Here is a 20,832-nt window from a genome sequence, read left to right as displayed (position 1 = left end):
AACAGCTCCATCATCCCCTGCCAGTATGCACGCTCCCAGGATCTTTCTTCTGGGCCTGCTTCTTGGGTTCCCCCAATACACCCATCCTGATGGTCCCTTCATTGCATTTTTCCTGTTACTTACCTCTCTCAAGCCTGTGATATCCAATACAGCTTTGTTCTTTCTAGTTTTTGAGTTTCTCAATGACTTCTGCCTTCTTGCAGTCACCGACTTTTGCAATCTCCCACATCCCAAACCAGCTAGAAACTTCTGAAAACTACACTATTCATTGTAGAGCTGGCAGAAATATATTTATACATATTTATGGAAGAAAACACTTCTAAGACAAAAGTGAAATGTGCACTTGCTGGTTGTTTTTGCTATCCATCCAGAAAAGCACTGCCTTTAACTTTTAGAGGTTCTCATTCAAATGCAGGAGCCACAATGATGCCGAGGCAGTGACACATGTAAGAGTAAGTTTAGGGTAAGACAGATTTTCCTGTGCTGTTCTGATTACTTGTCTACATCAAAAAATGTTAATCTGTTTTGCTCCAAAGAAGCTTCTGATTGAAAAATAGGCAATATTGTGAGAAATGGTGAGGGAGCACTGAGTGCTTTGTCTGAATTAGCCAGAGTGCTCCACTGTGGAGCAGCCTGCAGGGAGATGGGGTGCTGTGCTCCTCGAAGAGCCACAGACCCTTAGATTGCCTTGCCCTTGGCCTTTTACCCTAGGCACGCAGTCATGTGCACTGGAAAGATTAAAAACGTTGAGGGGAGAACAGAACAAACCCAGAAGTTCAGCTTCAGCTGTTAAAAAGAAGTTAATTCATTTTCCATTTTCATCATTTTGTAAAGTAGTTTGGCTAAATTTAATTGAGGCTGGGGAGCTGGAGCTGGAAAAGACGAGGAAAAGGGAAGTTGCTGAAAACATTGTCAAGGCACAGATAACAAAAACGAGTGACAGCAAATACATAACAGAAAATGAGAGGGGCAGAAAGAGGAAGAGAAAGGCTAACGGGGAAACAATTAGAATACACCACTGCCGCCAAAACAAATGTGTTAGAGGGTAGCCGGGATGGAGCTGCATGCCAGCTTACAGTCAGCAACCGAGTTACAGCAGTGTGGTCTGCACATTCCCAAACTGCCCATCAGAACAGGCTGCTCTTCAAGCTCGTTCCCTGGGATGTCACGTTATGTTTGGTTGTCCCCAGCACTGTGCAACCCGGCTGCTGAAGCAGATACTCCATGCATCGCTCAACCCACCCCTGCCATGAACCTGGCAGACCATAAGAACTCAGTGGGACCAAGGCACATTGCCTGGGAGGTGGGTGAGGAAGAACTGGGGAGCTGCCAGAGCAGGAATGATAATCTTGTTAGTGCTGTTTGTTTGTTTGCTTTGAAGTAGTGTGGAGGTAATGCCAGTGGTCTGAGGGAGCTTTCTACAGCGGGGTGATCTTTCATATGAGATGTCAAACCGGGGGCTGAAAACCTGTCAGAATAAAACTCCAGGATGCTTGTAGCAATGGACAAGATACAGTCACCTTCGGATGTAGTAAGATAGCAGCTCTCAGAGTTGTCCTGCTAAGGCTGAGTGCCCACATTATTTTCTGTTCTGAAAACACAGAGAGTTGCCTGACTTGTATTGCCATCCTTTACATTTTTGAACAATGTGTGAGGAAGAGGTGGCAGGGTAGGTGAATCTTTGTGTTTAGTGGCAGTCATTTTCTAGGTCCGACAGGGCTGGTGTTGGTAACGGGAAGTACCAGGCGGCGGGAGCGCGGTTCGGCCCACCCGTCACGGCTGGTTTCCTCTGCAGCCCTGCGGGGAGGACCTGCCTTTCACTTCTTGCTTTCAGAATGATGCTCTGCTCTGTCATCGTGAGCTTGGCCGGCAGCCGTATGTGGGAGGGAATGATGCATCCTTGCAGCTCGGCCTTCGATGGTTGTCTGACTCCAGGGTGCCCCTGCCACACTTCCACTTGCCTCGTTTTGAGCCAGTCCCTCTGTGCTGGCACCGGTGGCCTCCTGTCACTGACATCGGATGTCCGGCCTAATGGGCTCGTCCTCCAGCGGTAGGGACTGCAAAACCTGTGACCACGAGCAGTCGAACTGCATGGTGAGGGAGTGTTGGGGCTGATATTTGGCACACGGCGGTTCCTCTCACACACAAAGAGTGAAGGAGGTGGAAAATGACCACAAATTGTCCATTTCCTAGTGCTGGGTCAGACACAGGGACTGGCTTTCCTTTGCAGGCTTTAAGGAGAAATGACTCCTCCAGTAAGAAGCTTGTTACCTGGAGGAAACTTAGGCTAGAAGAGGCACAGTTTTAACAAGCATTGCTGGCAGCTGGAGGTACTGTCCCCATGTGGAGGCCTTGCTCCTTCCCAACTTCTGCCCCCACTGATTCAGCATTACTGTCTAATAGCAAATTACTAGGACACAGTTGTCCATATAGGAGCCCATCAGACTACTTTCTCTGGTTCAAATCCAAGAGTCCTTGTCTGCTTCTTCAATAAAGGACTCAACTGATCTTGCTCCACCATAAAGCTTCTAGGAGGCAGAGGCTTTGCCAGCCGGGGTGAGTTGGCAAAATAGCTCCATACCTAAACCCCAGCTGCTTGGTCTTGACATTTTTAGTGACACCTGAGCCCAAATTAGGAGAAAGGGGAAATGAAGTGTGATTTCTCCTTTTTTTTTTTCTAGGTAGACTTAAATGCACTGTCAGAAATGAATTCCTCATGCCTAAATGTTCCATGTAATCCCAGGGACTGGTTGCAGAGCTCCAATGTTACATGTTTCTGAGAAGCATGTGTGCGTGGACTTGTGCCTGGAAGGCACCAAGAACATGCCCAGGTAGGCAGGAGGTGGCCCTGCAGCTGCATTCCCCCATATATCAATGAGGAGATCCTCGGTTTCCTTGTTTGATGGGACGTGGCGGAGGTGACAATATCAGTCATGCGTTTGCTTTCAGATTTTAAGCACTGACCTTTATAGCTAGCTATATGTGGCTGCACTTCTCAGCTTTGGAAATGCCTCCTCGTGAGACATTCAAATAGATGGCTTCTTGCGTGACCACAGAGCTGTGTCAGAACAGCTAGAGAGCTGCAGCGCTGTGGGGCTTGGTAATGATTTCACTCCGAGGGGGTGTACATCTGCCAGAGGCCATCCTTCATCTGTCCCCATTCATCTTCCCCACCCTGACCTCAGAGGACTGCTCGCAACAGCCACTAAAGCCCTTTGCTGCCGTGCTCAGCAGAGCTGGGACTCCACAGCATCTCTGCCCTGGCAGCAGCAAGAGACCCCTCTGCAAATCCAGCAGTGCCTTTGCTTTGCCTTGCCGTGCCCAGCTGGAAATGCTTTTATGCAACAGCAGTCAGCTAATATCTTCCCTGGCCCGGTGCTGTCTCTCGCACTGATCCTTTTCCAGCCTTTCTGATCTAAGCAAATCTTTCCTGATCAAGTCCCAGCTGTGCCTGGTTTCCAGAGCCCTGGCGAGTCCCGACACCGAAGCAGGGCACAGGCAGAAGTGACGGGCACTCAAGGGCGCCAAAATTAGCAGTGGCTTTTGTCTGTTTGGGGTCTTTATTTCCTCACCACAGCTCAAAACCAGCTTAGAGGCATAACGTGCTGGTGCTGTAGGACCATCGCTGCTCCCCAACGGCTGTGGCTTGTGTGCAGTGGAAAGCACTTGTTCATTGCAGGTCGGCCCATTACAAACAGGTTTTTTATGGGCAATATTTTCAGCAGCGTTGAGTCCAGTTCTCAAAAGTGATGTAGGCTTTTAAACAGACCAAAGCCAAGATTTTCATAAATAAGTAATGATTTGGGCTGCCTCTGTTTCCTGTTACACAAGTTGAGATGTCTAAAAGGAGCCTGGTTGTCAGTGGTTTTGGAATCCTGGCGTTTTTTCAAAATTGACGTGCTTTTAAAATATCTTAAGCTGGGCATTCAGAAATGGAGGCATCAAGAAGGATTAGCTGCTTTTGAAATCCTTTTTCTTAAAAGTTTAAATGAATGACAGTGGGATTTGGGGCCACAAATGATATGTTGAAAAGTGCTAAAGGTATATTTTGGAAGTGTGTCTGCCTGCCTGTAACGACACTTGTCCCCAGAGCACCTGCAGTGCTCTACGTTAATGTACTCACAAAAGCCTAACAGGGAAAGGCAAATACGTCGCTATTGTGCTGAATAGATGGTGGGAGTGATGGGCTTCTCCAGGGTATCAGCCTGCCTCAACTCTGGTTAGAAGAGGAAAATAACAACACTCTTGCAGACACGAGCAAGGAGCTGATCAGTAATTCCAACCAACTGGAGAAAGAAATGCAAGTTTGGATCTGAATTCCTGTGCAGTGGGACCAATATGCTTAAAGATAAACATGCAAAGGTTAAACACATTATATATTTTGTGGGTTTAATTTAACAAATTAGCAAAGTTTACAACTGTTAGCTCCCCAGCCTAAATTCCTAATGCGTGTGTGATTGATCCTCGTTTGCCTCTCCTCAGATCTGAACCATGTCCCACCCGTCCTGGCTGCCGCCCAAGAGTACCAACGAGCCTGTTGGTCACGTTACAGCGAGGATGGAGACCACGCATGCCTTTGGGACTCCCAGCATCTCGGTGTCCACCCAGCAGACGCCAAAGAAGTTTGCACCCGTTGTTGCCCCCAAGCCAAAGTACAACCCGTACAAGCAACCAGGAGGTGATGGTGAGTAAATTTTTTTAGGAAGGAACCACAACTGTCTAATTCAAGGGAGTTAACCTTTAACAGAGACTGTACTTGACTTTCTCTTGGCTCGTGTGTTTGTGGCAGCCTCCCTTTTTGAGATCATTTAAATCAAGAAGAATATGAAAGTATCTCTTCCCCCTTCCTCTGGGTAGCTACCTTCCTGAGAGGTGCAGGGCTGGAGGAGGACAGGGGGACAGATCTTTCTTGGTTTTAATTGGAAGCAGATGTCACATCTCCAAGACTGGTGATTTTCAAGGAGTTTTGCTTTTTTTTTTGTCTTTGCCAATACATGTTGATCCAAGGAGCTGGAGCTTGAGCACTCTCCTCAATATTGTTTCTTTTTGTGTGTAAGCACAGTGGGAATCCTCTGCAAACATGGGATGGAGTTGGGGGTGTGGGTAGAGGTGTTAGGGCATGGATTTGGCAGAATGGTTCTAGGCATGTTTCCTCTCCAGCCTGCTGGTTTGGTTCAGTTTTATTCTTTTTCGTCTACTGTGGCAGGCTCTTGAATGTGAAATAATTTAATGGTATAATTATGTGGATATTTACACGACCATTACAGTAACCTCTGAAGATGTTCTGTCAGTAAAACAAAAGCCTACCGATCACCACTTGTCAGCCATGCTCTACCCCCTGCTTTAACAGTCCTGCTCTCTTCTTGCAGTTGAGCAGCAAACAGTTGTTGGGTTCCTGTCCCATGGACATGTGGAGGCAGGGATAAACACAGGAACAAACTCGGTTGTATTCAAGAAAATTGCCAAACTAGCTTTTGATTTTCAGTTTTGGATGTTCTGCTTTGTTCTATCTCCACTTTTCCTTCTTTTGTATCGAGTGCCGTAACGTAAATCTTATCTGTATTTTTTTTCCTTTTTCTACTCTTATTTTTTCAAATTGTGTGCATTTTCAGGAGGACTATAGAATAATGAAAAGGAGAAAGAAAAACAAAGCAACATATAAAATCTCACAGTTAAGCAATTTTCTAAAGTTAAGGGCGTTTAGTAGGAAAGTTGGAATAGTCTGACTAGTGCTTCGTTTTTTCCCTCTGCCACTCTAACTTCAGAGAATTCGGAACGAAAAAAGAAAATGTGTTGGAGGGGAGAAGCTAAGTCATACGCACCTGTTCTGTTGCCTTCAGTAACAAAACATTAGCAAGTAAGGGGAAGAGAAAGACATTTGGAATTAAAAAAAAAAAAAAAAAAAAGTAAAAATAATCCATTTCTGAAGTGCAGTGAAAATGTCACTTTCAAGTAAAGTGGAATTCTTAAAAAAAAATAAGATTGTTATTTTTTTAATTCCACTAAAACTTAAAATAATAATGAAAAGTGACACTTTTATTTTTCCTCCAGGAAAACTGTTGTTGATCACCCACTATTTTTTGTCAGAAATGTCACTATGCCTTAATTGTTGATGCTTTAATTATTGTAGATCTGATAATAAGTGACTCAGGAACATCACCACCTTCTAAAAAAAAATCTGCTGCTTGGCATTTGGGGAAGGAGACTTCCCATACGAGCAAAGCAGCACCCTGGTGCTGCAGGCTGAGAAGAGTAGGTGAGCCATGCAAGCATTCCTTATGCAACACAGGCTACCCAGTCCTGCCGGCATCTGGTCTGTTAGAAATGGGGAGATTTGGGGAACATAAAGGAGGCCTTTGCAGATTTTTATTTTATTTTTTCCCTTATCAGTCCTCTGCCTTGCATTATTCTGGGCTTTTGGAGATGCTATTGTCACCTGACAGGCTTGGGAGAACTGAGGGGTGGCAAAGAGCTGGTCAGGGACTGGCTGAGCGATGTTACGGCGTAGCGGCAGCTTAAGCTAATCCACTTCCAGAAGGTGACACGCTGCCGGTCGGCGTCAGCAGCTGGTGCAAAGCCATTAGCTCAGCCATATATAACCCTGAGAACACGAGGCTTTGGGGATCTGGCAGGTGAGGAGGGACAGCAAGAAAATATTTAGCTCACCATGCCTCATTCACTTTTTATGGCTCTGTTCTCTCCTCCGAGCCCCCTAATTGTTTCTTCAACGACCTCTGTTGGTTTTGCAGCAATGATTCAGCCCCGGAGACAGCTCCGTGCCCCGCTGCCTAAAGGGGCACCACCTAAATTTGTTCAGCTGGGGCTTTCCCATCTGGTTAGCTGCAAGGCCGTAGGCGGAGGTGCTGCAGCTCCCTGTTGTACTCGAGTGCATTTTCATCCCTCCACTGGGAAGACACCAGAATGACAAACCCCTGAGTCAGGCACCTGTGTGTGCAGCAGGGAAGGGCTGGACCCAAGTTCCTACAGCCTTTGCATGGCTCTGGTGCCTCTGCGGTGGCCTTTCCTTGGTCTCACCTTGACTTTTATGTTTTTCCGGATATCTGCACAAAAGCCAGCCAGAAAGGTGCCGATGAAAAGAGAACTTTGAAGCAAGTTAGAAATAGTTAAAGGAGTAAAAAGAAAACAGAAATCTCATCAGCCAGTGGTTTATAAAACAGGAGCATTTTAATGTGCTGGAAGCAGTCAAGACGTGCGTGGTTTAGACCAGCTAAGTGAGCAATTTTCTCAGTGGTGCCAGTCCCCCTCCTTGCTGTTTGCCACACTGCCTCGCTGAGGCTTGTTGTGAGCTAGATTTGTCACCTCGGCAGAGCAAAGACCACGTCTTGCTGTCACAGGGATCTGTTTGGGGACCTTGGGGTATGACTACAGTAATAATACTACTAATAAATAAGAACACAGCTGCGTGTTCATGTGTTGCATGGGTTTCTGCCTAACAGCTAGCCAGAAAGGTGGGGACTGCTGTGTTTTTATAGACCCTACAAAAAGCAGACTGGACTTCCATGCACTGCGGTCTGGGCTCGCTTTCTGGAGGATTTTGTGCTAGCCTTCCCTGTGGTGGCAGCTCGCGGAGGACTAACCTTGCTCGTCTCAAATGCTCCGTCCCTGGTTTGCGGGGTCTGTACTTCCTGCTTTGTTTTAGCCTCTCTCTTTGGGGATAGGGATGAGTTTCTGTGCTGGGGTTTCAGGTGGCGGGTGGCAGTTCTTGCTGGGTTGCAGGAGCCATGCTGGCACAGCAGTGTGCTGGGGCTCATCTGCTCCCCACCCCATCCATATGGTGCCTTGCTGCTGCTCTTCATCTCTGATCCTTCCTCCCTGGCACATGGGAGAGGGAGATGCTTGCTTTCCTCTCCCTGTCTCTCAGCCCTCTGCAGCACCCTGCCAAAATCCCTGCATGCTCTTTCTCCATGGGAAGAGTCGCTGCTGGGGTCTGTTTTCAATAAGTTCAACCCAAGGGCGCAAACATCGCTGCTCAGCATGGGCCTGATCCTGAGAGGTGTAAGCGCTGTGATCCTGCCCCGTGCAGGTGCCTGATGTCCTACACAGCTCCGTATGCACCCCCCAGAGGAAGGAGAGCTGCTTGAGCTAGAGCAAGATGGTTTTGTACAAGAAAAACAAGTGTCTGTGGGGAGGAAACTTAGCTGCAAATGAGCAAGAGTGGAAATCCAAATTAGGTGTCCAGACGTTCAAGCAGTGGCTCTAAAAGAGCTTGTGAGGCCAAAATCGGGGGTTTCAAAACCATGCAGAACTCTGTTGTCAGCCTCGGGTGCTCAGAAAGCCCGAGTCAGGGCTCCTCAGGTTATCGGATGGCTTGAGCGCAGTCACAGTGTCAGGCTTTGTGGTGTGATTTGCCTTTGGTTTGGATCCTTTTGGTTTCAAGCTGGTTTTCATAACCGCAAAAGCTCTTTCCCCCTTGCCTTCCCCTCCCCTCCAAGTAAAACCCCGCAGACACGAAGCGGTGCAAGCCCGGGAGCAGCACGGTGCTGATGCAAATCGAGCGCAGCCTGCGAGCCCTGGGAGGCTGCTCCCCAAGCAGAGGTGGGCTTTGCAGCCCAGCATTTACCAGCACTGGGATGAGAAGTACCGCCTGGCTAGGAAGCACGGGGAAGGCTTCCATCTCTGGTGCCCTTGCTGTACAAGCAGCCAAGTTCCTCATGGTCTTGCAATATATTTCATTCGCAGGGATCCGACCAGGCGTGTGTGCGAGACAGATAGCACACGTCCAGCCCTGGCCACAAAGGGACGTGCAGATAACATCCCTCCAAGGACTATCGTGGAGTTTATGGGGTTGCACAGCACTTGGGCAGGTTTCTCTGTCACCCCTCCAGAGACTCTGAGGACAGGCTTTGCAAAATTAGCCACTTGAGTTTATGCTGCCGACTCCTTCTGAATTCTGTGTTTGTTAGTGCTGTTTTTTTTTCCTTGCAGTTGCCATCCCTGGTGAATGTAATACCTGCAGAAACGATTAATATGGATTTAATAATGGATATAACGAAGAGATGAGAATTAATGCAAACTCTTTCGTTCTCCTTTCTTTCCTTGGGGCACTTTCAGGTATAGTGAATGACAGAAGGCTCATGCGCAGGTCTTTGTGGTTTTCATCTTCATTTTTATTTTTTAAAATCACCTCCTTCCATCTACCCTAGTTGGCGGAGCGGGCTGCGACTCACGAGGCAAGGCACAGCAGCAGTGCTGGCTCCAGGGCAAGCTTATGTAGTTGACACCACGTTGTGTATGCTTGAACCTGGCTGATGCAGGCTTCCCAGGTCCTGACCCTCTCTGCCCTCCTCCTCTTCATCTATGTGGAGAATCTCTAGCAGTGGCTAATTATATTCTGCTGTGTCTGTAAGGGACTGGGAGCGTGAACTATCATGCTGTTTGTTTTTTCTTGTAGGCAAATATACCTAGTGGGTTTTGTTTACAGCAGCTGCTATCAGTATCTCTGTCTAATTTTTGAAGCCTGGGTATGGATTTATTGGAATAGACACTCAGTGTTTTAGCTGCGCTGTTCCCTGCTCTGCAATCTTTGACAGTTCGTAGAAGCTAAACCACCCCAGAGTCTATTCATTACTTGGATGAGAGCCCTGAAAGGATAAATTCAGGCTGACTTGGGAAATTCTGCATTTTTTTTTCCCGTTGTTGTTGTTTTTCTGGTTGTCTGTGCTGGGTCTGCACCATAGCATGGCATGAGCAAGCCCTGCTGCTGGAAGGGCTGCGTTTGGTTGTGGCAGAGGCATAGCTGCTCTCCTTACTGCTTCCCAAGAGCTTTTGGGGCATTTTGTTCAGTTTTACTCGTAGTTGGCAGGAGGCTCACGCACATGAGCAGGGAGCCCTGTGCCAGCTGTGCTCTGGTGGTGTTTTCCATGCGCTCAGCCCCAAACTAACATGAGATAATGGGATTTAGTTCAACCCCCTTTCATCGTGGTAGATGCAAAGGCTTGCTATCTTGCACGTGGTGTGAGCTGCGCACCTGGGCTGCTGCTGCAGCCCACATGAGGCATGGCAATGTGCAGTTATCCACTCGTTTTGATGTTGGATTGGGTCCTGCAAATCCCAGAGAGTTTCCAGCAGGACCTGCTAGTCTGCTTCCAGCTCTGCCACCAGCTGATAAAAGCATTGAAGCTCCGGGGGTGAGGCAGCATCTCGGTGATGGGACAGGAAAATAGGCTGAGAAATGCTGTAACCCTTTTCCGCTCCTATCACGCTCTCAGGATTGCACTTGCAGAGATGAAAAATGTTGTGGGAATAAAGAGGACTGCCACTGCTGCAAATCGTCTTGACTGCCGAAGCACAGCCCCCACGTCGGTGCTTGTTTTTTAAAGAAAGCTTTTTTGAAACGAGTATTATAAACTTTTAAAGCCCTTCTAAATTCTTGCTCTCGTTCTTCCATGTGTTTCTTGTGCTGAATGAAATGGAGCAGATGAAGCAATACTTTATTCATTAGTGTCAGGACTGCATCATCCACAGGCACTTACAAAATACAGCCAGGGAAAATGAACTTGAATCTGCAGGCCTCTTTGTGGTGGCTTTGCTACCTTCCACGCAAGAGCATTTAACGGGCAGACCAAGCCCCCGAACCCCGCAGAACGCGTGGGAAGCTGGGGGTCCCTCATTACGGGGTTGCTGAGAACTAGTTTGGAGCAGCCTTTCGGAAGTCGCTATTGATTTCCCTTTAATGACATCCTCTTCCCCGTTGGTTAAGAACCAAGTGAAACCAGCTGGAAGTTAGTGGTGGTTCTCATTTGTGTAATAGTGGATTTAAATCACACCGAGCAAGCCGAGTGGCGCTGAAGATGCGTGAGGCCAAGCTGGTGCCTTTGTGCCCAGGTAGCAGCCCCTCTGCTCCACGGCTTATAAAACCTTGATGCTGGTTAGACAGACCCCATGCCCTTTGTGCTGGCAAAGCAGTAGCATCCCTTTCTGCTGGTCCCCCACCTTTTTGCCTCGGTTTCCTCTCTTATCTCTTTTCTTGTGTTTAAAGTTAAATGGAGACCGAGCTTTGCCGTGGTGTCTGCGGCACAGTGACCAGCGTCAGGACTTGGCGTTCTCCCTGGTGGAAATAAACCAGCGCTGGGTGGGCCCTACCACTTTGATTGCAGTCATCTCACCAGAAGTTACTGCTTGAGCTGGATTATAGTGTCTGAGTCTGCTTTTTTTTTTGCTGGAGACAAATACGGAGGTTTGTGCTCTTGGCTTTGCTCTCAGGATGAACATTTTCTTTTCTGAAATACCACCTCAGATAACGGCACTGGAAAAAAATGCAACATAAAACAGGTGCATAAAGACTATTATTGAACCAGTATACTTATCTGTAGTTCACAAAATGTCAAGTCAAGCCACCAGGTTTTATTAACAATTCTGACTGTGTTTTGTTAGAATTACAAATATTAAACTTTCAGAGGCTTTGGAACATATTGCCACTTATTTGGGAACTGCTTGAAGTAATACCTAGCCTTGTTTTTCATTCTGGTGAGTGAGCTTGTATTTTCTTTGTTATTTGGTATCGTAAAGCAAACATTACACTCCTCAGCAAGTAGATTTTTAATTTTTTTCTGCCATGCATATTTTTTCTCTTTTTCCTTTCCTCCTGTCTATCTGTTCTTTCGAGATACTATATTTAATTTTTCCACTTCATTATTTCAAACATTGAATAGTGATTCATCTTTGCAGTGGCCTGTTCTGTGAACCACAATAGTTTGGGTAGAATAAAGAAAAAGGGCAAAAAAGGGAAGGAAAAAAAAAAGACGGATCTGACATACACTGGATTGGAAAGAAGCCATCTTTTTATAACTCAAATTGCAAACATCTGTCATCGACTATATCAAACCTACTTTTAAAAAGATAATGTTTGTTCTCTATATAGTTCTAAAGGGCTGTGGTGCCCAATCAAAGCGAGAGAGCAATGTTAATGCTGAAATAGCTTGAATTCAAGCAGGCAGCACTTGTCCTTTTTATTTTAATCTGAAATTTTAACATCCTCCAGATGCTAGTCTGTTAAATAATAACAATTGTTATATGACAGTTAACAGTCAAGTAACATTTTTTATTTTTTTGCCCTCGTTCACTCGATGCAGCTTTTTTATGCCCTGAAAACTAACTGTTATAATAAAGGATTATACATATATTTTTTTCCTTTTCTCTGTCTAAAGCTTTTTTACTCTGCCAGACAGAGTACTGCTAAGTCAGAGCAACCAATAAATGTCTATTGGATTATATTACAGGTTGGTCTAATAAAAGGTTAGAAGAATGAATGAGCAACTCTTGAAGCCACAGAAGCTGTAGTTGTGGCCAGAGCGAAGGCATTTCTGGCAGCGAACACTACACAATTACAATTTGGAATAAATATACGAGGCCTGAAATGCTTGTCACTTAGGCGAAGCACATGAAGATGGACTAGGTGCAAGAGCTGAGGGTCCAAGGGTGGGACCCAGAGTCCTGCAGCTCTGGCTTTGCAGAGGAGAGAGTTTAAGTAGAAGGGGATGAGCAGGTCTAGTTCCTAATAAATAGACATCGCTATCTAAAAAATTCCCCTTCTATTGGCATCTTTAACTAGCATGCACCTTGGAAGGTTGTAGCCATGAAAGAATGTGCAAGCGTGCTCTCAAAGCCTACACAGGGATTGGGGATATACCCGAACTATTTCAGGAGCTGCAGAGCACGATGCTGGAGTTACACATCCAGCAATTTCTTGGCACAGCCACGTGCCAAGAAGCACCCAGCTCCCCCAGGCTGCTCTGGGTGCCGAGTAGACTGCAAAGGCTCCTCTCTAGAGAGGAGAATGCCGCCTGGAGTGGGGACAGACCAAAAGACTCATAAGTCTTTTTCAACTCCAGTTCCTGAGATGACAGTGACTCAGGGAAGGTTTTGGTTTAGTCTAGACATGACCAAACCATAATGGAGAGCCTGGCATAAACGGCTTGTTCGTAGCATTGTAGAGATCATGCTGACATAAGATCTGGATTTTTTTTTTCTGTTGAGCACTGAATTTATGGGAAATGCCATGGAGGTAAGGAACCATTGTAGGAGGAGGGGCCTGGACAGCTGGGCCACCTCTGTTTAAAATCCATTTTGAAAGATGTAGCAGTGCATTTTCTAGATACTAGCCTGATCCAGCTGCCTGGTGTGCGAGGGTCTGCCACAGGCAAGCTGATGGGAAGAGAAGGGGCTGGTATGGGTAGGAAAACGGTGCTAAAATGGTGCTGGTAAACACAATCTTTTCAAAAGTAGGTTTGATATAATCAATGACATTTAAAAGTTATACTATGAAAAGCTAATCTGATGAGGGTTAAATTCTTGCAAAGTGTAGACTGAAGGTCTGTGAGGTTGGTGACCTTATCCTGAGCTAAACCTGCTAGCAGTGGACCCGTTCTTTGGTAGCAACATAACAAGATCAACTCCCCTAAGTTTTTGCCCCACATTCCCCTCAACACACACTCACAGTCTGAGCTCCGAGTTTCCCATCTCAGCCTGCTCCCCGCCAGCCGTGACACTCAGGGTCTTCTCCAGAGGGCACAGTGCCAGGCCGTGGCCATTTCAGCACAAGCTGGGAGCGCTTTGGGGGTCCCGGTGGCTTCCTTGGGACCCCGGTGCACCTACAGTGGAAGCATTTTCATCTCGTACTCATCCAGAGCGATGCAGCTCCGCTCTTTGCAGGACCAAGTCACCTCTCAACCCCTGAAGTGTCAGCGCCAGCTTTACAACATGCCACCGAATTGTCCGAGGGAATGTGCTAACCCAAAGCGTGTTGTGTATTTGCAAAGTTTTTGCAGGAGGGTGAAAAGGGATAATAATAGTTCCCGAGCCACTTCTCAGGTAGGGGAAGGAAAGGAGCGTTTCTCGATAAGGATCCATTAACACTGCTCCGGCTGACAGGCGGTGAAACACAGGAGGTAAAAGTCCATTCTTCTCCCTTCCCAGTCCTGTGATTTAAAATGTTTGAAGGCACACTTCAGAAGCCAGGGAAGTAAAAGCCCCCAGTTGTGCCTGGAGACTCGGCAAAGGCCGCGGCGAGCGGAGGGGCTGCGGAGTGTTAATACAGTCCATCATTTTGTAACGAGCCCGATGTCCTTGTATGAGCTGTGTCAGGCTGTTGTCTGCACGCTGTCTTTGCTGATCACAGTAATCGGGTCATAAGAGAGGGAGAAGTAATAGTGCGTCTCTTAGCAACCAACCCCAGGAGAAAGAGAAAATTACTCAAACAGACTATCCAGCCAGGGAAGTAGAAAGATGAAATTTTCTGAAAGTCTGCTGGAAAGTGCTCAGGGACATAATTCTTTTATGTGTGAGATCCTTACAGGCTGAATCCAATGATATCAGACACTTTTTTTTTTGTCATCTTCCTGGTAAACTTTTATTTTTAATTGGCCTCAGAAAAACGGGGGGGGGGGAGGAGGCGGGAGACAGACCTTTAAAACAGAGACATTTCGAGAAATAAGTAGCATATTTTTTTATTATTTTTAACAATGCCGAGGAGAAGAGGTTGGGGGGAGGTCGGCACGTCTCAGGCAAGACACGAGGGGAGCATCTTATCTGCACGAGTGCTTTGCATGCCTCCCATGTCAGAACCAGCCGAAGCACGCTGGTGTGCCTGCCGGCCCCATGGTGGCATGCGCACAACAAACTCGGTGGGCCTAAGTCGCACCGCACGGGCCTTCATGCCCCGTGAGTGTCACGGGCTGCATGCCGGCTGACGGATGGCTTTGAGGAGAGCCAGAGCCAATGTACCCTCCCTGCCGCTGTGCTGGGGCTGGGCACTCAAATGGGGGAGGTGCTGGCCAAGTCTGTGCCCGGTATGGGTCTGGGAGAGCCATGGAGGGGAAGGCCTCAGAGGCCTCCTCGTCCTCTGTGCTCTTTGGCTGACGTTGGCCGCATGGCTCGGAGGGGAGGGCAGTGGTGAGGGCAGTTTGGCAGTCATAATAATAAATTCTGTCATGTTTATTTTGTATACAGGGTGGGGAGAAGCTCGTAGGCTCATATCATATGCTTTTAAAAAATATTTTCTTTTCCCCAGAAAGCTGCACTTCTGTGGTCAGCTAGCTTATGTCCTTCTCGATGGGGTATGCCACTGCCATGGGAAAGGGGACTGGGTCTAGGGTGGTCTGCCCAGCCTCACGAAGCAAGAGCGTAAATCCAAGTGTGTTTAGTGGGAAGGTTAAGATGGTCGAGCCTCTTCCAGATTTGCAATTGCATCATTTAAGCTATTGAGGAGAGAGAATGTTTCTGAAAGCCTCACTTTCCTCGCTGAAAGCCTGGCTCTGAGGAGACAGAGAAACTGTTGCATTTGTGGAGGAGAACAGATACCTTTAGGTGACTCATCCAGCCACAAATCGTGCCCTCCCTGTGCTTTTGTCTGCTTTTCCATCCCAGCGCAGGTCTAGGTTGTGTGGAGGAATTGGCTCATCCCTCCATGGGATAGCTTGACTTCCAGAGACAGGTTAACCTGCAGGTTTAGGTGGTTTGATGAAGGCTGCAACCATTCCCCCAAATCGGGGTCCAGGACAGTTGGCTAAAGGGTTTGGGCCAACTTCTGGGCTGCCAAACTTGTGCTGTTGTTGGTACCTGGCTTTGCTCAAGTACGTGTGTGAGAGATCTCTGGCTCAGCCTATGGATTGTATTGCAGACGTGTTCCAGGAGAGAATTGCTAAAGTTTCCTTAGATGAGGCTGACTTCAGCATCTTATCCTGGAAATAATCAGTGGAAGAGAGAGGAGAAAAAAGCAACCTTGCAGCTGTACAGAATTAATAGCTTAGGAGCAACATCTACTACTGTCAGGGAAAAGTGAGATAAGGAACAATATTAATTGTAACTGCTTCCAAACAAATCAGAGAGGCTGCTGCTTTGCTGTCTTGTCACGAAGAAGAAAGACTTTCTTCCTTAAAAGTTTAGTAATTGAAGAGTTTCCTTTGCTATTTTTAGGAGTGCCAGTAAGTGATGTTTCCTGGAAATTTTCCCCCAACTCTATAAATACCGCCTGGGGCCTGTAATGGTGACTCAGTTTGGGAAGTCAACACCATGCACTTCCTCAACACAGCCAAGCAGCCCCCCAGGCAGAGAGCACAACTTCTGCAAAATGATTAATTCTGTATTGGTTTTTAAAACTGCAGTACAATTAAGCTCCTTCTTGGAAACTACCTCTCTGCTGCTCAGGCTTACCCTCCTGCCATGTTAGAGGTGAAGGCATAGGGGTCTGGGGGAGGCTGAAGTTTAGTTTGGGTCTGGAAATTCTGTTGTAAATGGTGTTTTGGTGTTTTGTGGTGCCATGGTGTCCTCTCAGTAACGGGCTCATCAAATGGCCCCAGCTGATGAACAGATGCATTGTTCCCAATCACCACCCCTCGCTGTCCTGGGACTGAGGTTCTCTCACAGATCCTGGTTTTGTCATTGGGTCCTTTCCCCTTGTGCTTTTTGACATCACTTTTTGCACTGGTTTTTTGTGCTCCATTTGGGCACAAATCGAGCCGTTTTATAATTTCTTGTGTGGTACCCAAGGGAAAGCAAGACCTGGCTGACTGAATTCATTCTGCAAGTGTAGAAGGAAAATTGCATTGGGAGCTCAGGTCTGACACAGCTGTCTTACGTAAAAACGAATTTATAAAGACAAGAGGCAACACATGAAAGAAGCGTGACCTGGGTAAAATCACAGCTGGCCTGCATCTCCTCTGATACCAGCCCGGACATGAGACCACACAGCCATAACAGGTAACATATGAGGTGTTGCAGTATATTCGTCTTCTGCTTAGTCCATTCAGAGAGGCTCCATATCCCGATGCCTTAGATTTGGATTAAATTTGTAGATTCCATTTTCCTTGTTAACCCGTTCCTGCCGACAGTGGGCCTGTGGCGTTTAAGCCTCTAATCCTCCTCTGCAGCAGGACAGGCAGATGGGTTTGTGACATGAGAGTACCTGGCCGACTTCTCCGTGCACATCAGCACTCAGCCTGTGTGGGTAAGAACAAGATGTGTGCCTTCGAGAGGGAGAAGTGACCTTGTGGCAGCAGAAGGGGGTCGGATGGGTGGATCTCCAGCCACCAGATCTCTAGGTTTTGTTGAATTGTTCACTTCCCTCGTTAGGGACAGGAGTCGTTTAGAGAGCTGCAGGAATGATTGGTTTGGCTGAGCCTGAAAACTCCGATGTGTAAAATATTTCTCCACGCCAGTAAATTGCTCTTGTTGGCCAGACAGAAAATACTTCAAACCTAGCAGCTAATCCAAGGCAGGAGCTGTGATGCATGATTACAGCTGAGCTCTTTTTCCCTGCAATCACTGTTGGACTTTTTAAACAAATAATTGCTGAACCACCGCGTTTCCACTCTGAGTGTATGGTGCTTTCCTGAGGTATTCCTGAGACCAACTAATGGAGGATCCATTTTCCTTATTATTCCTTCTCACGTGGGAAGACTGTTATCTTCCTGTTTCTCATGTGATACTGTACACTTTGTACTCAGCGCTGCCTGTTTGTGTGTGTCCAAAAACGCTCTTGCTAATTATCCCTTTTGCCCCAGCCGGAATGTGTTGTGTAACTGTGGCAGGGAAACAAATAAGAGAGAAAAAAGTAAGCAGCATGGTAACTATTTTGAGAGATGAGCTTTCGGCTGTCATGTTGATTTTCCCAAGAGATACAGCATGTCCAGTACCTCCTGTAAGTTGACCATCCAGCATGGCATGGGTCTCCAGAGCGGGCATATTCCATTTTAAGACTCAGTTGGGTAAGACATGGCCTCGTGTTTGGTGGACACCGCCAACTATTTAAACATTCAAGTGCTATGAATTCCACCTGTGAAACTGGAGGCGGAGGTAACACAAGTTGGAAAATGAGGGCCTAAATGTCATGGCCTAAAGGTCACATTTCGCTGGCTGAAAGTGCAGTAGTCACCACAAACGTGAGTCTTCAGGAAGGGAATTGTGAGGCTCCGTATTTATTTGATCTCAGTGTACCTGGCCAAATATGCTTAATTCATGCTATGTCCAGAGCTAGTATTTCTAACAAACTTGTCCAACAAATGTGGTTCTGATCTTAGGAATCAAGGTCCTCATTTCTCATTTATTTTTTTCCTTTCCTTCTCGTGCTCCAAGAGCAGTGATGAAGGTTCTGGGAATTTGTTCGGTCACTGGGATGGAGTTGAAACCAGAGCTTTCTATTCTAGCGGTTTTGGCTTTGTCATGCCCAGAGCAATGAAAGCTCTTTGAGAGGAGCCGGAAAACTCATGAGGCATCAGAAGCAGCAGAAAGATGCATCTTATTTATATAAGCATTTAATTGCGAAATCTTTTGGCTACTTAGAAAAATGATTAGTCAAGTCTATTGGAAGGCAGAGAATGTCTATTTGTGGGAACAAGGGAAGGTTTGATCTTCTCAGATTTCCTACCTTTTTGTTTTTCCTTCTTCTCTATTGCAAATACTAAATGATTAAAGCGGGGGTATGTTTTGAAAGGAAGATTTCTGAAGGAGCTTGGAGGATTCTGTGCTTCCTGTTTGTTGATTATTTCATACAGAACCATCGCTGTTTGCAAGTGGCTAAGAAATGACAAAGCATTTGTTTGTGGGTCCCAAAATTTTAGCATGGTACTTGCAAGTGAAGTCTTGTTTTTGTTTTATTGTGCCTCATTCAGCGGTACTGCAGGTGACGTTTCACTCTGACACTTTTGCAGCCCAGTTGCTGCAAAGTTAGGTCAGCGATGGCTCCTCTGAGTGGTTTTACATAAAAGCAGCTGTCTGGACCTTGCAAATAAGTTTGTTATTTATGCACAAAGAAGAACTGAAGCCAGATCCTTCTTGTCAGGGCTGGCCCAGTACAGCTGAGAAGAGGCACAGCCTGCAAGGAGAAAACACTTTCAGCTTTAGCCAGTAGCTCCAGTTCGTATTGGGAATAATCTGCACTGGGACACAGATGTGTTTACTGTGAAAATGCCAATTTTATATCATAATATCTATGTCCTTTTTTCTATTTGTTAGAAAATAAAAGAGAATGAAGCTTTCTGTCTTTGATTAAATATATTCCAGTTAGGATTTGGAGGCTGTATCCCAGCAGGTTTATTCACATACTGTACTTCAGCTGTGGGCTTATCTTAGTGGGGGAAAAGTTTGTTCCAGTTAGCTGGCAAGTGGAGATTAGTGGCTGGTGAAGTCTCGGTTGAAGCTGTGTATTTAGCTGCTCTTATCTGCGTTAGCAAGTGGAGTGGAACACTACATTATTTTTAGGTCATCCTAGTGACTCAGGTGAGAATCACAGGTCACAATTTTGCCTCCTCCTAGTCGTCATATGCGAGCTACTGGAGTGCATCTGTAACACCAGTGAGATCCTTCCTGAGCTGCTGGGATCTTGTGACCACTAGTAGTTACGATGCAAACGGGCTAGCGGATTTCTGTCGGTCAGCTGGCACACGGTCTCTGCTGGGGGTTTGGGAAGTTGCTTTCAACCCATGGGTGAAACCTGATCTGTACCTCAGCAGTTGGACACGTTCTTTATCAGCATCGCTACCTGCTAAGCCAAGAACAGCTTCTCAGCCTTCATTGACACGTTGTCTGCTGCCTATCGCGAAGCTCTAAGTAAACAACCCTGTGTGGGATCAACAGATCATCTTTGTGGCATTTCTCGTCATCTAAACAATAATTCATTAAAAATTTAATGATTCTTTTGCTGTGTAGAGGGAAAAAAAAGAGAGCTGGCACCTTCCTTTAAAGTTTCTGTCTTTTGTATTTTTTGGTGATTTTTGTTTTGTTTTGGAGTTTTTTATTTTATTTTGGAGGAAATGGAGTTGATAAACTGAAAGAAAACCGTGTTATTACAAAAGCTTGAGTGCTTCTGAGAACATTTAAAACAAGGATGACTAGAAATGACCTTTCCATCCTGGAGCGAACTTTGAGTGTGTTCTCCCTTTGGCATTTCTAATGATAGACTTTCCATCTGGTCTTTGCTTAAAAGCTAAGATGCAACTTGTGTTTTTTCACATTAAAACTGTGCATACTCTAAAATTAATCCTCTTGATCATTTCACTTCAGGGAGAGGAGTGCAGAAAGACTGGGAGTATTTGCTTATTTTTAGCAACTCCATTCAGGCCTTCTAGAAGCAGATCCCTATTGTCTGAAATAAAGTAGTTTCTGATCTGGGGGAACCCTGGATTTTCCTCTGCTTGGATTTGCGGAGATCGTACGTTTTAGAGGAGATTTTTAAAAGAAATTGGAGAAATGTCAGGGCCCCTGGTGGGGTGCATGATCTGGATCAGTGGAAGGGATTTGTGGTCACATTAGCCACCCCTGGCAATACTATCATTCCTAGGACACAGATTCCCTGGTCCCAGTTTTCCATACTGATTCCCCAGAGCTGAATGTGCAAGAGTGAAATCCTCGTAAATGGATGCTTTGGGGAAGAACTCGGGATCTCCTGGGATGTACCAGTGCAACCATTCAGCCTCATTTCAGCAGAGGCATTGGGGAAAGTATGTAAGCTCATCCTTTTGCTTAGCAAAGCATTTCACCGAATGCCTAATATGATACATGCTTTTTGAGGTCCCACGGGACGTCACATTTAAACACGCACTTGAACTTCTGCATGTAACTGACTCTGTGCTGCATGCTAGCACGTGCATGTGCGAGTGGAACATTTCTCTGAGTCACGTGTAGGAACATCAGACACCAGATTTATTTTTTTTTCTCCCTGTGACACAGGTCATTACTGAATATGTTCTCTTTTTCTCCCTCTCTTTCTCTGTTTTCCTTCTTCATCCTTCTATTCAACAAAGTTCCTCAGAAATAAATGGAAGGGGAAGATTACTGGTGAGACATCCATTCCTCAACTGTTGTTCTGGTAGGAACAGC

General features: G+C 46.3%; 1 protein-coding gene across 23 annotated transcripts in view; it reads left to right on the top strand.

The window, feature by feature from the left end:
• The window catches only part of LOC121074997 (LIM domain containing preferred translocation partner in lipoma), a 336,312-nt gene that overhangs the window by 114,503 nt on the left and 200,977 nt on the right, over nucleotides 1-20,832 (top strand). For 22 of the 23 annotated variants that reach the window (XM_040567725.1, XM_040567731.1, XM_040567729.1 and 19 more), the window contains one exon: nucleotides 4,483-4,684. In XM_040567725.1, the coding sequence (XP_040423659.1) occupies nucleotides 4,492-4,684 (193 nt within the window). In that variant the 5' untranslated portion in view covers nucleotides 4,483-4,491. Of the gene's footprint in view, nucleotides 1-2,810; nucleotides 2,832-4,482; nucleotides 4,685-20,832 lie in introns of those variants that run through there. The other variant, XM_040567743.1, reaches the window with a different exon arrangement.

This window comes from Cygnus olor, chromosome 9 (assembly GCF_009769625.2).
Source record: "Cygnus olor isolate bCygOlo1 chromosome 9, bCygOlo1.pri.v2, whole genome shotgun sequence".
Lineage (NCBI taxonomy): Eukaryota > Metazoa > Chordata > Aves > Anseriformes > Anatidae > Cygnus > Cygnus olor.
The sequence above is the reverse complement of the archived record's forward strand: the minus strand, read 5'-3'. Positions and strand labels throughout refer to the sequence as shown.